General features: G+C 49.8%; 1 protein-coding gene across 4 annotated transcripts in view; it reads right to left on the bottom strand.

Moving 5' to 3' along the window:
• DEAF1 (DEAF1 transcription factor) overlaps positions 1-15,702 on the bottom strand; it is a 35,549-nt gene extending 19,847 nt beyond the window's left edge. For 3 of the 4 annotated variants that reach the window (XM_084773530.1, XM_084773531.1, XM_084773532.1), the window contains exons 1-9: positions 15,259-15,702; positions 12,082-12,179; positions 10,904-11,033; positions 10,467-10,613; positions 9,964-10,103; positions 8,777-8,842; positions 2,545-2,671; positions 1,724-1,852; positions 1,100-1,228 (exon numbers count right to left, since the gene is read on the bottom strand). In XM_084773530.1, coding sequence (XP_084629656.1) covers positions 1,100-1,228; positions 1,724-1,852; positions 2,545-2,671; positions 8,777-8,842; positions 9,964-10,103; positions 10,467-10,613; positions 10,904-11,033; positions 12,082-12,179; positions 15,259-15,547 — 1,255 coding nt within the window. In that variant the 5' untranslated portion in view covers positions 15,548-15,702. Of the gene's footprint in view, positions 1-1,099; positions 1,229-1,723; positions 1,853-2,544; positions 2,672-8,776; positions 8,843-9,963; positions 10,104-10,466; positions 10,614-10,903; positions 11,034-12,081; positions 12,180-15,254 lie in introns of all 4 variants that reach the window. The other variant, XM_084773533.1, reaches the window with a different exon arrangement.
• Positions 15,703-15,812: the final 110 nt, after the last annotated feature.

Genomic DNA, 15,812 nt, shown 5'->3' with positions numbered 1-15,812 from the left:
CCTGAGTGCTGGGATTAAAGGTGTGAGCCACCACACCTAGCTTTATTTATTTATTTATTTATTTATTTATTTATTTATTTATTTGAGACAAGGTTTCTCTATGTTATCTTAGCTGTCCTGGACTCACTTTTGTAGACCAAGCTGGCCTTGAACTCACAATGATCCACCTGCCTCTCAAAAACACTTTTAATATTATTAAAATATCTTTGGTACCCTGCAAGCTGAGTGCCAAGAAGAGCAGTAAAGAACACAGTCCACCCAGGCCAGATGGGGCCCAGCCTGAACCAGAGCCAAGGGGAGGAGGCTGAGATGGATTGGAAGAAGTGGGGTCTGCGTGAGCCTTACGGGTGGAAGGGAGAGCTCAGAGAGGAATTTTAGTTGTTTTACTGTTTAGCTCTTGTAGACAAGTTTCTCAATGCTGAAGAAGACAAGTATAAAAAACAAATGTCAGCCAGGTGCTGGTGGTGCACGCCTTTAATCCCAGCACTCGGGAAGCAGAGGCAGGTGGATCTCTGTGAGTTCGAGGCCAGCCTGATCTACAAACTGAGTCCAGGACAGCCAAGGCTACATGAAAATCCAAAGTCAAGAGCTAGAGAAGGTCCTCTAGCTCTCAGCTACTGGGACACAGATATTGGCACAGCCCCTCACATCAGACACGGTTTGATCCAATTTCATGGTTCACAAAAACAAGAAACCAGTCAGTCTACACACACATTTCTGCTGGGGTGGACCTGACAATATTAACATTAGGTGATTTTAGTCTCTATGGGAACAGCCTGATATAAACAAAAGAAGCCTTACACAAGAGTGAACAACAGGTTGTGTCTAATAAAACTTTATTTACAAATACAGGCAGAAGGCTGGACCTTGCCAGCCCTAACCCAGCATTTCATGAGAAAAAACAAACACATCAGCACAATCCTTATTTCACTCACAAGGAATTCTGAGGCTGGGGCATGAGTCAGAGCTACAGCACATGCCTAGCATGCCTGACATCCTGGCTTCTACGCCCAGCACATCAAAGAATAAAAATCAGGGTTTCTCTGCATAGCTTTTCTGAGGACAACAGCTAGCATGCACATAAATTCTCTCTACTCACCGATTTTGGGATGTGATGTTGGCAATGCAGCTTCTGGAAATGGCGCAATCTGGCAGCTGTCCTGATAGCCAGGGTAGTGGGGTTCAGGGTGGCCGACCCTGCAGGGGGGCTGCACACCTGCCTCTTGCACTATGAGAGAGAGGCAGACAGCCTCAGCACAGCAGGTTCAATCCCAAGTGCCTACCACTGCATACAGGGCCTGGGTTGACGCTGCATGACCTGAGTGTGCACTGTGAGTTGATGACACAGTGGGATTTGAGTGGTTGATGAAGTAAAGTGTATTACGAAAGATAATACCACCCGGTGTCACAAACAAACAAAAACACAAGATAATACCACCCTGTCTCAAAAACAAACAAACAAATAAAAATACAAGATAATACCATGTGCTTTGCTAAATATTACAGCTACACATGACTGGGATTGTTTCTAGTGGTTGGAGTCAGCTGAAAGCAACATCAGCTCAGGCTACCTATCCCCAGCTCTGGGTGTTGGTCACAGTGGCTCCATTACCCACCAGGCTCCTACCAAGATCTAGCCCCTGCTCAGGGCCCCTGCTGAGGAGTCCAACAGAGCCTGCCATAAGAGTTGGGGACATATCAGGCAGATGCTGAGACAACTTACCTGTGGCTCCTGCAAAGACATCGCCTTGGGCTGGGCTCTCAGAGATGACAGCAGTGGCCTCTACAGTGGATGCTCGGTCAAAGGTTAGTGCTCCGGAGGTAGTGATCTGTCCTGAGGGTGTCACAGTGACTAGAAGGGCAAAAAAGCACTTTATGCATGGCCAGGCCAGACACTGGACCTGAAGCATGCACTGTTCTTTGCAAAGGTGCAGACTGCAGAGAGATCCCAGGAGCTGGGCCAAAACGGACAGTGGCATACCAGATGCATAGTATGATACCAGGAAGCCAATAACCTTGGCTCATGGCGGAGAGAGCCGGGCAGGGCAGGACTCAAGCCTCTATCCACACAACTGAGTCTTACTATAGGGCCAGAGAACTGTACACACCAGCCAGAAAATAAAACCTAAAAGAACCGGGCTGGAGAGATGGCTCAGTGCTTAAGAGCACCGTCTGCTCTTTCAAAGGACCCTGGTTCAATTCCCAGCACCCACATGGCAGCTCACAACTGTCTGTAATTCCAGTACCAAGGGATCTGACATTCCCACATCTAAGCATAAAATAAAGTATATATATTTAAAAACAAAAAACAAAAACTAAAATAACCTTAAAATACTTTGTAGTTTGGGCTGGGTATGGTTTGGCTGTCCTGAACTCGCTTTGTAGACCAGGCTGCCTCTGCCTCTCTGAGTGCTGGGATTAAAGGCGTGCGCTACCATGCCTGGCTAGAAAACTTTCACTGTCACACTGTCTCAGCAATGAGAAGCCCTCTCCGCTGGGCTACGGGAGGACAGGAGCACAGCCAGCCCTGCAGCTAGCACTCACAGGTGGTGGCCGCCGTGGCAGGGAGCAGCGTGATGTTCTTGGGGGAATCCTTCTTAACTGGAGTTGTGGGCAGCTCATTCTCTTTCTTGCGCCTTTTGTAAGGGACGAAGAGCCTGACAGGGCCACTCTGGGGGAGAAAGGAAAAGCTGAAAAAGAGTAACATTTGAAGGACAGTGCCTGCTTCCCACTCCTTATCAATTCAGAGAGACTGTTAGTACTGCAGAGAACAGAAGCCCACAGGAGCCCTCAACAAACGGCAGTTAAGGCATTTTCATAATACACATATGGACAGCACAGCTACCAGAAAGAGCACATCCTTAACATCTGGAGCTTTAGATTCTTAGAAGAAAGGAAGTGGGGCCAAAGAAAAGAGAACAAGGAAAACCACAGCCCGAAATAAAGAGCTGCAGCAGCAAGGGCAGGACAGTTACCAGAACTGCAGCAGCAAGGGCAGGACAGTCACCCAGAGCTGCAGCAGCAAGGGCAGGACAGTCACCCAGAGCTGCAGCAGCAAGGACAGGACAGTCACCCAGAGCTGCAACAGCAAGGGCAGGACAGTCACCCAGAGCTGCAGCAGCAAGGGCAGGACAGTCACCCAGAGCTGCAGCAGCAAGGGCAGGACAGTCACCCAGAGCTGCAGCAGCAAGGACAGGACAGTCACCCAGAGCTGCAGCAGCAAGGGCAGGACAGTCACCCAGAGCTGCAACAGCAAGGGCAGGACAGTCACCCAGAGCTGCAGCAGCAAGGGCAGGACAGTCACCCAGAGCTGCAGCAGCAAGGGCAGGACAGACACCCAGAGCTGCAGCAGCAAGGACAGGACAGACACCCAGAGCTGCAGCAGCAAGGGCAGGACAGTCACCCAGAGCTGCAGCAGCAAGGACAGGACAGACACCCAGAGCTGCAGCAGCAAGGGCAGGACAGTCACCCAGAGCTGCAGCAGCAAGGGCAGGACAGTCACCCAGAGCTGCAGCAGCAAGGGCAGGACAGTTACTCAGAGCTCCGTTGATGCAAGGTACAGGCAGAGAGGCAAGGTGGCTGCCGTTGAACTCAAGTCCAACCTGGGTTACAGTGAGAGCCCCAGCCTCAAAACTAAAAAGCTCAGAGCCCAGGCATAGTGGTGCATGCCTTCAATCCCAGCACGTGGGAGGCAGAGACAGGTGGACCTCAGTGAGTTCAAGGCCATCTACACAGTAAGACTCTGACCTGAAAATAACCAAGAAAATTCCCCCCAGACAAGCCCACAAGACAATGTGGTGGAAGAATTTCCTCAATGAGATTCCCTCTTCTAAGGTTTGCTAACAAAAAAACAACAACAAAAACACCCCCCACATGCCTCCACCTGGTGAATGTTGAGAGTGCAGATGTAATTTCTGTGGTACATACAGGGATTGAACCCATGGCTTTGTGCGTGCTGGGCAAACATTCTCCCAACTGAGCTATCCCCCTGGCCCTTCCCTCCTCCTTTACGTGGCTCTTTGGCATCTGCACCCACACCTCTCCTGCTGTCTGCTGTTGTGTTGTATGGTTTATGCTTCTTGCTTGTCTCTGTATCTTAGTTTGAGAACCAGACCATACAGGTGACACACTGTAGCAGGAGTGGGTATTGACATCCCCATCTCTGGCTTTCTGCTCTGTTTGCTGGAGCCCATGTTGTTGGCCGCAGGGTGTAATGGTCTCTGAGAGCTCAGCCTGGGTGTGCAGTTGCCTCAAGTAAAAAGTAGGCCTCCAGCTGGCTGGCTCTGCCCTTGGCTTCCCTACCGAGCAGTGGCTCCTGGTAGAACTGCGGTAGGGCTCCGGAGTTCCTGACAGATTCCAGGCTTGTAAATTGCCATTGTCTTAGCAAGTTAATGGTCTGTTGCTCTTCAAAGGCAGACATGGCGCCTGCTGCTTCTCTTGATTCTTCTACCTGATGCAAGGCAGCATCTTGCTCTGATGTGGCTACTAGTCTTCCCACTGTTTCCAGACTTTTCTTGGCTATGGACGTCCCTACAGTCTCTAACACGGTCAGTTCATTAGAGGGGTCATAGCAGCCCTGCCGTGTGGACAGGGATTAAGGCGGGACCCATCACATTTTGGAAACTAGCCCTAGGGACATTCTCAGCTGAAGATACCAAGCAATAGGCTCAGGAAGCCAGATAGAGGGGCTGAGGTAAGGGGTCCTAGCCTGGCACTTGTTGAGAAATCACTGTAACTCAGAGCTGCTAGGTGAGCAAGGCTATGTCCCATCCCTACTGTGAGGAGGCCCATCTCTTGCGGAAAAGCTGAGGCAGAAGCACCAACCTGGAGAGGAGCCTCTTTCCGCCTGAGGTGGAGGAGGGTACCTGGCTCACCTCTTTCCTTTGGACCTGGCACATTTCTTGGGTGGTCAGTGACCTGTGGGGTCCCTGGGGACAATCTCCAGAGACCTCAAATAGTTGTCTTCCACAGTTTTCACCGCTGACTTCTTTGGAGGCATAGACTAACAGAGTACCTCACAGCCCCAGTGCAGTGGCTCTCAACCTTCCTAACACTACGACCCAGTCCCTCATGCTATGGTGCCCCTCAACCATGAAATTAGTCCGATAAGTGGTATTTAAAGACTGTGTCACTGGTTCCATGATGTGGAAACTCCAGGCCCAGTCCTATGTCACTGAGACTGCACCACGAGTTTCCTTCTTTTCCTCTCATGCTTAGATCTTTGCTATAATTTGAATTCACTTTTATCAACAGTGTAGTTAGGGTCAGAGTTCATTCCTTGTCCAGGAACATCCAATGGCTCAGCAGCACATGCTCGACACTCGGGGTTGGCAGCTAGACTCTGCTCAGATCTCAAGAGGCCCCCATCCCCCCCTGCTGACACACTGGACTGATTACCACAGCAATACACAGTGCCAGCCTGGCAATCTCAGCCTGGTTCTGAGATAGGGTCTCCTTATGTAGCTCCGCCTGGCCTGGAACTCACTACACAGACCAGCCTGGCCTCTAATCCACAGAACTCCACCTGCCTCTGCCTCCCGAGTACTGGGATTGCAGGCATGCGCCATCTCACCTGGCTTTGAGACTTTCAAAATTGCTTTGGCTATTCTTTTCCCTTTCGTATAAACTGTAGACTCATTCTCTCTGTGCCTAGGGAACCCTGGAGAGATGCTGACCCCTGTGGACCTGTCAGTTTGGGAACTTAGCTCCCCAACTATGCTGGATCGTCGATCCATAGAGGCAGTGTGCCTTGAAGTGTCTACGTTTCCACTGACTCCTTTTATCAGCACTTTCCAGTTTTCACCACACAGCACCCACCATGTTTTATGGGATGTACACCTAAGGACTTATGTTCTGCAGCAACTGTCAATGGTTCTGTGGTGTGTCCCTAGCCCTTGAAAGACTAAATCCCTCATGCTGCTCTTTGCCACACCTCAGGATCTCATTTTTTGGTGGGGTTTTGTTTGTTTGTTTTGTTTTGTTTTTTGAGACACGGTTTCTCTGTGTAGCCTTGGCTGTCCTGGAACTTGCTCTGTACACCAGGTTGGCCTCGAATTCACAGAGATGCATCTGCCTCTGCCTCCTGAGTACTGGATCAAAGGCATGTCCCACCACTGCCTTCGGGGTTTTGTTTTGGGTTTTTTTTTTTAGATTTTATTTATTTATTATTTATACAGTTTTCTGCCTATATGTACACCTGCAGGCTAGAAAAGGCACCAGATCTCACATTACAGTTGGCTGTGAGCTATGACGTAGTTGCTGGGAATTGAACAGCCAGTACTCTTATCCTCTGAACCATCTCTCCAGCCATCCCCCTTTTAATGATGTTTTAAATTATATTATTTTCATGAAACATTTTAAATAGTAGAATTATACTAAAATTAAATAAGCTGGGTGTAACGGTAAACCCTTTAATCCCAACATTTAGGAAGTAAAGGCCGGCAGATCTCAGTTTAAGGCCAGCCTGGTCTACATATTGAGTTCTAGGACAGGCAGGGATACAAAGAGTCTGTCTCAAAAACAAACAAGCCAAAAATGTAAATATACTTGGTATTTAAAACCAAAAGCAATTGGGAGGCAGAGGCAGGCGGATTGCTATGAGTTCGAGGCAGCCTGGTCTACACAGTAAGTCCAGGACAGCCAAGGCAGAGGAACTCTGTCTCAAAAAACCAAAAAATAAAAAGTAAAAACCCTAACTAAGACACTCCATCTCTCCTAAGTGTTGGGATTCCAGCCATATACCACCACGCCTGGCCTAAATTTTTATTTTTATCATCTAGTAATTTACCAGATTAGTAATTAAGCTAAAGCAAGGAAATCATAATCGGGCAGCATCTACATTATGTTTACGACATTTAAAAAAAAATTTTTTTTTTAAATTTTTTGAGACAGGGTTTTTCTGTGTAGCCCTGGCTGTCCTGGACTCACTCTGTAGACCAGGCTGGCCTCGAACTCACAGCAACCCACCTGCCTCTGCCTCTCGAGTGCTGGGATTAAAGGAGTACGCCACTACACCCGGCTAAAAATAATTTTTAAAAAAGATTTATTTATTACTTATACAATGTACTGCCTGCTTGTATACCTGGAGGCCAGAAGCGGGCACCAGGTCTCATTATAGATGGTTGTGAGCCACCATGCGGTTGCTGGGAATTGAACTCAGAACCTTTGGCAGACCAGATGGTGCTCTTAACTTCTGAGCCATCTCTCCAACCCCTAAAAATAATTTGTAATACTAAGAGAAGTGGGCACAAAAGTAGTATGGTTCATGTTAGAATTTAGAATGAAATATCAAGGACATTAAAAGATCTACCTATGATAAGGTAGGGAGGAGTTTTTATTTCCTGGTGTTGGGGATTGAATCTAGGGCCCCTCACTTGCCAGGTACGTGCTCTAACCACTGAGCTATGTCTCCACTGTTGGGGTGATCTTCTTGTGCACCGTGTAAAGATAGTCTGTGTATATTCAAATGCTGATTTCTGTATCAGCAGAGAGCTAAGTGCAAGCTGGACTTCTGTATTGTTATTCTTTGGCTGCGTCTCAGTTTGTACACACTCCCTCCAGCACATTCTGATTGGTTTAATAAAGGGCTGAACTGCCAATGGATGAGGCAGGGGAGGATAGGTGAAACATCCGGGCAGAGAGAGGAACTCTGTGAAGGAATCCACCCTCTTTTACTTTCCTTCTTTCTTTTTTGTTTTTCCTTTTATTTTTGTTTTTGTTTTTCCAGACAGGGTTTCTAATAGCCCTGGCTATCTTGGAACTCGCTCTGTGAACTGGGCTGGTCTTAAATTCACAGAGATCCACCTGCCTCTGCCTTTGCCTCCTGAATGCTGGGACTAAAGGCATCGGCCACCACTGCCCAGCATTTCTTTTAAAGAGTTTCGTGAGCCGGGCATGGTGGTGCATGCCTTTAATCCTAGCGCTGGGAGGCAGAGGCAGGAAGATCACTGTGAGTTCGAGGCCAGCCTGGTCTACAAAGCAAGTCCAGGGCAGCCAAGATAACACAGAGAAACCCTGTCTCAAAAAAACAGAAACAAAAAAAATCTAGTTTCACTAGATTGCCCAGGCTGGCTTTGCACTCACTCTGCAAATTTTTTTGGTTTTGTTTTTGTTTTTTTGAGACAGAGTTTCCCTGTGTGGCCTTGGCTGTCCTAGACTCACTCTGTAAACCAACCTGGCCTTGAACCCACAGAGATCCACCTGCCTCTGCCTCCTGAGTACCGGGATTAAAGATGTGTGCCACCATGCCAGGCCAGTTGGGTCCTGAACTGACAATCTTCTTGCTTCAGTCTCCCCAGTAGCTGGAATAAGAAGTTTATCCTACCAGGCCCGACCGGTAAAATAATTATGACACAATGCTGAAAGCATAGAGCAGAGGTGGCACATGCACGTTGACTGTAACCACTTTAAAAGGAGGCACTGCACCGGGCAGGGTGGCGTACACCTTTAATCCCAGCACTTGGAGGCAGAGGCAAGTGGATTCCTGTGAGTTCGAGGCCAGCCTGGTCTACAAAGTTACTCCAGGACAGCCAAGGCTAACACAGAGAAACCCTGCCTCAAAAAACAAAACAAAACAAAACAAAACAAACAAACAAAAAGGAGGCAGTGCTTTGGGCTCACTTGGCTCCAGGTAGCGTTCCTATTTCAGCGTCCTGGACTTCCCTGCAGCCACCTTCTACCACCCAGTGAAGACAGAAGCCTTCAGAGACAAGAGAACCCAAGACGAGGAGGGACAGAGCCTCTGCAAGCAGGAGGCCCAGAACACCTAATGACTTACTAGAGTCATGTCGTCACAACAGGCAGCACAGGTACAGGAGGCAGCATGAGGGTTCAAAATACCATCCTGAAATACAGAAGGCACTGTAGATATTACACAGGTACAAATATAGAATTATACAGGTAGAAATATAGACATTAGGGAGTCTGCCCCACCCCCTCCCAGGAGTTGTTCAGTACTATACTGTACCCACCACCACGACAAAAGTGTGAGCATAAAACACAGTCACTTCTGGAAACTTCTTGTCTGCATAAGGCCCCACTGCCAGCGGGCTTGAGTCTATCTTCCTAGGAATGAGACTCCATAGATATTGAGTAGCCAGAGCCAGGCATGGTGGCGCACGCCTTTAATCCCAGCACTCGGAAGGCAGACAGGTGGATCACTGTGAGTTCGAGGCCAGCCTGGTCTACAAAGTGAGTCCACGACAGCCAAGGCTACACAGAGAAACCCTGTCTCAAAAAAAAAAAAAAAAAAAAAAAGAATCAGAAATCTTTTTCCTTGGGCTGGAGAGGGGACACAGTGGTTATGAACGCTTATTACTCTCGTAGAGGATCAAGAGCCCACGTGGCAGCTTACAGCTGTCTGTAATTCTAGTCCTAGTGTATCTGACATCACAGGTACCATGCCGTGGTACACATACATACATGCAGGCAAAGCACTCAGCACATAAAATAATAAATCTAAAGAAAAGAAGGGGGTGGGGCGCTGGAGAGATGGCTCAGAGGTCTTCTGGAGGTCCTGAGTTCAATTCCCAGAAACTACATGGTGGCTCACAACCATCTAAAATATGATCTGATGTCCTCTTCTGGTGTGCAGGTGTACATGCAGGCAGAGCACGGTATCCATAATAATAAATAAACACATCTTTTAAAAAAGAAAAAAGTTTTCTTTTTCATAAGGAAAATGGAGCAAAAGGCAGGCAGGTGTGTCTGGGTGCTGTCACTCTGACTCCCTCTACCTTTAATCTCATGTGTCTGATGTTTCCCTCTTCGGTGCCTACTGCTACTCCATCTGCTCCCCACATCAATGCTCTGAGTCAACACCTCACACACCCAGGACAAGAACATCAAAAGGGCAGGCAAACCGCTCCAGCCACGCAGTGAGTACTTGTCATCAGACCCTGTCTGGTACCACACTCTGAGCACTTCCCACTGCTCATCCTCTGGCTAGCTGGCCCCAGCACATACCTGGATGAGGCACTGCAGGGGTCTGCCGGCGTAGCGGATGCTTCTCTTCCAGTCCTTGCTGCTGGCTCTTCCTGCCATGGCTTCAAATTCAGTTGGGCTGTACCAGTTTTCCCCCTGCTTGATACACCGACCCCGGCCTCCTGGAGTGAAGTGAGCTGGTCTTTAGAATTCATCAAGTCCTGCTGTTGCCTTTGTCTTTCTGACATCAGTTCCTTCCACTGCCTTTTTTCTCTGCCATGCGTGGCCTCTAATCTACCCTAGGGTCTAATCTAATCTAAATTTACCCTATGGTCACCCAGTAGGCTGCCTGGCAAGTCATCTCAAATCCACTGTCTGTCGGGAAGCAGAGGCTGGTGGATTGCTGTGAGTTTGAGGCCAGCCTGGTCTACAAAGTGAGTCCAGGACAGCCAAGGCTACACAGAGAAACCCTGTCTCGAAAAGCCAAAAAAAAAAAAAAGAACAAAGTCTTAACATGAAATAATCACAGCCAAGTGCTGCCTCACCTGAGCCGAGCCTGCTCTTGTACAGAGTGCCACTGATGTTCCGACAGCGCACAGGTAACTCGCTGTCATAAACCGACGGGTCCCAGTTGTACTTGGTACCACCTTTCTCCTGGCCAGGTGCCAGTGGGGTAGGAGGAGACTGAGGACCTGGGCAAAGAGAGGCTATGAGCATGAGAGCAAAGAGTGACCACAATAGCCCAGGATGCTCCATCCCCAAGCGTAAAGGTACTTAAGGATAGCCCTGAAGGGTGGTGCCACAGCTTCGATGGGCAGCATTCCTTCTCTGCCTGGAAAAATTTACCCCCTTTCTATAGACATCTATTTAGTTTTCAAATTTCACACAGACACACAGACACACACACACACACACACACACACACACACACACACACACACACACATGCTCACAAAGGCCTGGGGTCAGGTGCTGCAGGTACCTGGGGTAAGAGGTGCTGCTGGGCCCTTCAGCCCAGTGGTCTCCACAATGCTCCCATCTGTGTGGACAACTATTAGTGTGGCTTTCTCAGTGTTCAGACTGTCCCCGATCTGCAGGGCTGTCCTACCAGACTAGAAGGAAAGACACTCTCGTCAGCTCTAGGATGGCCAGAGGCACATTACTCGACCCAGTGGAATGTGGCCCTGCTGCAAGACTCTATAGTTACTTATCAGCAAGAGAGGATGTTCACCTAGGCCCACACATCCTCTTCACAGACAGCCCCAGGGTACACAGGACAGAACCAAGAAGGCTACCAAGTGTCTGCACATCTGTGGAGGGTGAAGCGTACCATGTTCACATGCACAGCTGCTTTCTGGACCCTGAACAAGTCGGCCTCGTCTAAGAAGACAGTTTTTTTGTTTGTTTGTTTTTGCTCTGATTTGGTTTTTGGTTTTTTGAGACAGGGTTTCTCTGTGTAGCCTTGACTGCCCTGGACTCACTTTGTAGACTAGGCTGGCCTCAAACTCACGTCGATCCACTTGCCTCTGCCTCCAGAAGTGCTAGGATTAAAGGCGTGCGCCACCACCGCCCAGCTCAAGAAGACAGTTTTAAAGGCTTCACACACAAAGCATGATGCAGGTGAAAGACAAAAAGCCTCTGATTTGGGGCATCCTCAATGTTAATAACGACAGGAGCGAAACATGAGGAAAGGACTAATGGACCAAAAGTCTCGGAGAAAAGGGCAGTGATTCTTCACGTGTCAACAGAGCTCAACAGAAAGTAAGCAAAGCCAGGCACTGAGAAGAAGCTCTACGTGGGCCAAGGGCAGCCTGAGCCTGGTGGGACACGGGCTGCACAGCCAGCTGCCATGGAGGACGGCTTCACCACAGCCTAAGAGCTCCTCATACATAGCTGTCGGCCTTTCTAGATTTCTACTGCACCTTTCATGTTGGTGAACTAAAGTGAGGATACAGCCCTAGGTCAATTTGGGTATCCTGCCCGGCCCTGAAACTCCCGAGAGCCCTGGGAGGGAGGCACATAGGTCCCCCAGGGCTCCCAGGACAGCCAGTGCTCACGCCCACCTAACCCTGAGAGGGTCTTGTGGGCTGTGTGGAGAAGTCAAAGGCTCTGAAGACAGCTGCCCAGCATCCTGAACTACACCCAGGAACAGCAGCTTACCAGGACATGTCCTGATATCGATGCCGCATTAGCCACGGATGTTGTGAAGACGTTATCTGCAGAGGACCCCACGTTGGCCACAGTCACCGTGGTCACTTCTACAACAGAACGAAACACAGCGGAACTTCAACATCGTGAACGAAGACCGCAAAAGGTAAAGGTCTTCCTTGTGAGCCTTAAGGTGCCCATGTCCACCCAGACACCTTAACATTTCTGCTAACGCTCAGCTGACATCTCTAGTCCAGTCTAAAGAACCTGCTGCTCTCAGATCAGGGGGATATTTGCCCTTCTCCACCAGAACCTTTCACATGCAGCAAAAGTATCCACCATAACTTCCCATTCCCACTCCTCCACTGGCCTTTCTTCCTTTCCAAAGAAGCTGCAAGTCCCACAGGTCTGGGACACCTCCTTGTCGATCAAGACATGGCAGACCCCAGCCTCATCGCTCTCCACCGCCATAGCTCAGGCATCCTACCGTCATGTGTCCACTATCTGCGGTCTCCATGCCATCCCCAGAAACGCTTCCTCCTCAAAGACATGTCAACCTACCACAGCCACACCTGCAACATGAACTTGACTCCTTGGCGCAGACAGGTCTACCAGCAACGGCACAGAGCAGTGCCACATAGATCTGTCATGTCCCTGAGGCTTCCTGCCGCGAGCGCTGCTAGGTTCTTCCGTATCCTGCTGCCTGCCACTACGTATCCTTTGCAGTTGGCCTGCCTAATCTCTACAACAGGTCCTGTCTGCCAGCCAGCCAGTATTCTAAAGTGCCCAACACCCAGGGAAGCCTCTGGCATAAGGGAAATACCCAAAGATGCCAACTGGAGTCCTGCCAGCCCACTCATCCTGCCCTGACCAACCTGCACCCCTGCACCTGCCCAGTTCACATCCATTACCAACCCATACATGGGCACACCAAGTCATCCTTGACCCAGCTAGCACTGAGCCACCTGGATATTATCTGACTTCAGAAATTCACAACAAAAAATTAGAAATGTTCTGTACATAAATATACAGCTAAAATTCTAATACACACACCTACACACCATAAATGCAAATAAGTCTCCCGAACTCAGAAAGGTATGTGGGAAAAAAAAACACCCAAAAACTTCATGGACCCAAATTCCAATATCAACCCAGAATTCATGGGTGAAAAAGGAGCAGTAAAAGCTCCAGGAAAGAACCAAAGTGTGCATGATGGTGCACACCTTTAATCCCAGCAATCGGGAGGCAGAAACAGGTGGATCACTGGGAGTTTGAGGCCAGCCTGGGCTACAAAGCGAGTCCAGGTCAGGCAAGGCTACACGGAGAAACCTTGTCTCAAAAAACAAAACAAAACAGGTTCCAGGAAAAATGAGGTAGTGGTAATACACAACTTTAATTCCAGTACTTGGGAGGCAGAGGCTTCCAGGTCTCTAAGTTTTATCCCAGCCTGGTTTATTGAGGAAGTTCCAGGACAGCTAGGGCTACACCAAGAAGCTCTGTCTTGAAACAAACAAACAAACAAACAAACAAACACAAAAGCTCCAGGAATAGGACCAGAAATGGCTCAGAAGTTTAGAGTACTCACTGCTCAACTGGGCTTGGGGTAATTCCTGCCCTCGGGGAGGGGTTGGCAGAGGCAGGTGGATCTCTGTGAGTTCAAGGCCAGCCTGATCGACAAGCCAGCCAAGACAGCCAAGGCTACACAGAAAAACCCTGTCTTGAAAAGCCAAGATAACAACAACAACAACAACAAAAATGAACCCCAGGAAGGGACCAGAGAGATGGCTCAGAAGTCGAGTGCATACTGTTCTTGCAGAGGACCCAAGTTCAATTCCCAGCACCCATGTTGGGTACTGACAACCATGTATAACTCCAGCTCCATTAGGAATCTAATAACTCCACAGGCGTGTGTAATCATATACAAACACACATAAAAATAAAAATCTATCTAAAAAACCCAAAGTTGCAGGAAGCCTCCCTCGCTTCTGTGACGGGTCTAGACTACAGGTAGACAGGCAGTAAACAAGCGGAACCACTGTGCTCCAGTCCTAGGGGTCTGAAGAAACAAACACCCTGAGTCGATAAGCCTCAGCTCTGATGCACCCCCAGTAAACCCCAGTGCCAAACCTGCAGAATTTCAATTGGAAAAACATCAAACAATACAAAAAGCATGGAAAAACAATGGTCTCTCAAGGATTCCAATGTAGAAGCATAAAACATTCAGGAGCTCCAAATAAATGGTAGGGCGCTCAAAGCTCAGGAAGGTCGGAGAGTGGGAGGGAGTGAGGTGCGGCATCACCTGTACTGGGTGATGAAGCTCAGCTCCACTTGTCATATAAAACATGGGATTCGGGGTGCTCTACATGCCAAAAATCAGAAGAAACAAAATAGGGGATCTCTGCATAGGAAAGCAGACTTAGCAGATCTGGCACAGGAGACCCTCACGTCACTCTATAAAGCAAGGCTGATCTCGGCATCATTACATTTGAAAGGCTGCCTACCTTGGAGGACTCTCCTGGCCCTCTGTGAGGACACATCTTTAGGGTAGACAGGTCTGCCAGCAATAACGCTGCTGACCATACCTGAAGCACCTCCAGAACAGAATTCACATCTGATCCACCTGTGCTATCAGCTCCCAGGAAGAGGACAAGGCAGGTAGAAGGTATTCAGAAAGTTCCAAAGGATAAAAAAGACAAAGAGCAGAGAGGCACACGCACACAAGGGAGCAGGTATGCATACAGCGCAGAGCCAGGCTAGTGAGGGTGTGTGTGTATGCGCGCGCGCGCGTGTGTGTGCAAGGTGGGTATGCCAGGCATTGTGAGATGCAGGGCAAGGACAGAGCCAGCGTGCAAGGCACTGTGAAGTGCATGGGCAGCTGCAGAGTAGGTGTTTAGGGCATTGTAAAGTGCATGGGCAGGTGTGAAGTGCACAGGCAGGTGCAGAGCATATGTATGCAGCAGGTGTAAGGTGCATGGACAGGGACAGTGCAGGTGTGCAGGTCATTGTGAGGTGCATTAGGCAGGAAGGTGTTGGGCAGATGTGCAGGACAGGTGGAAGAGAGCCTTTCCTGTGAGACAGATGTGCATGACAGATGCATAAAGCATATGGGAAGAGGCCTATGCGTGGTGCATGTGTTTAGGGGTTGTACGCGGGAACCCGGTGAGGCGCGAGGCCGGCGGACGCACTTGCCTGCGAAGGCGGCGGCAGCGGCAGCCTCATCGGGGCTGGGTAGAGCCTCGGTACCCATATCCATGTGCCCAGATTCGGCCGCCATCACCGCCACAGCCGTGACTCGCCGCGTCTCGCGCTCCGCCTCGGAGTCCGCGTCCTCCTCCGAGTCCTCGTCTCTGCTTAACACCGGCTCCTCCGCCTCGCTTTCTGCTGCGGCCGCGGCCGCCGCCGCCACAGCGGCCGCGGCCGCCACCGCTGCCGCCTCGGCCAGGCCCAGCTGTTTTGCCGCCGAGTCCGAGTCCTCCATACGGACTCCACCGAGTCCGCCCGAAGGCGCCGTCCGGGACCGCCCGAAGCGCCAGGCGCCGAGCCCGAAGCGGGGCCCGAAGAGGCCGCCCGAGTTAGGCCGAGGCCGCCCGAAGCCACCGCCCGAACAGCGACCGAAGAGACAGCCTGACGCCCGCCGAGTCGAGCCGAAGCCGCCCGCAGCGCCGAGCTGATGTCACGAATGTCGAGCCGAAAAATGCCGAAGAGTTCCGAAGTGGAGAGTCGAGTCAGAACGAATGGTTCCG

Source organism: Acomys minous (genome assembly GCF_964271855.1).
Source record: "Acomys minous genome assembly, chromosome: 2".
Taxonomy (NCBI): Eukaryota; Metazoa; Chordata; class Mammalia; order Rodentia; family Muridae; genus Acomys; species Acomys minous.
This window is presented reverse-complemented; position numbering and strand designations above follow the sequence as displayed.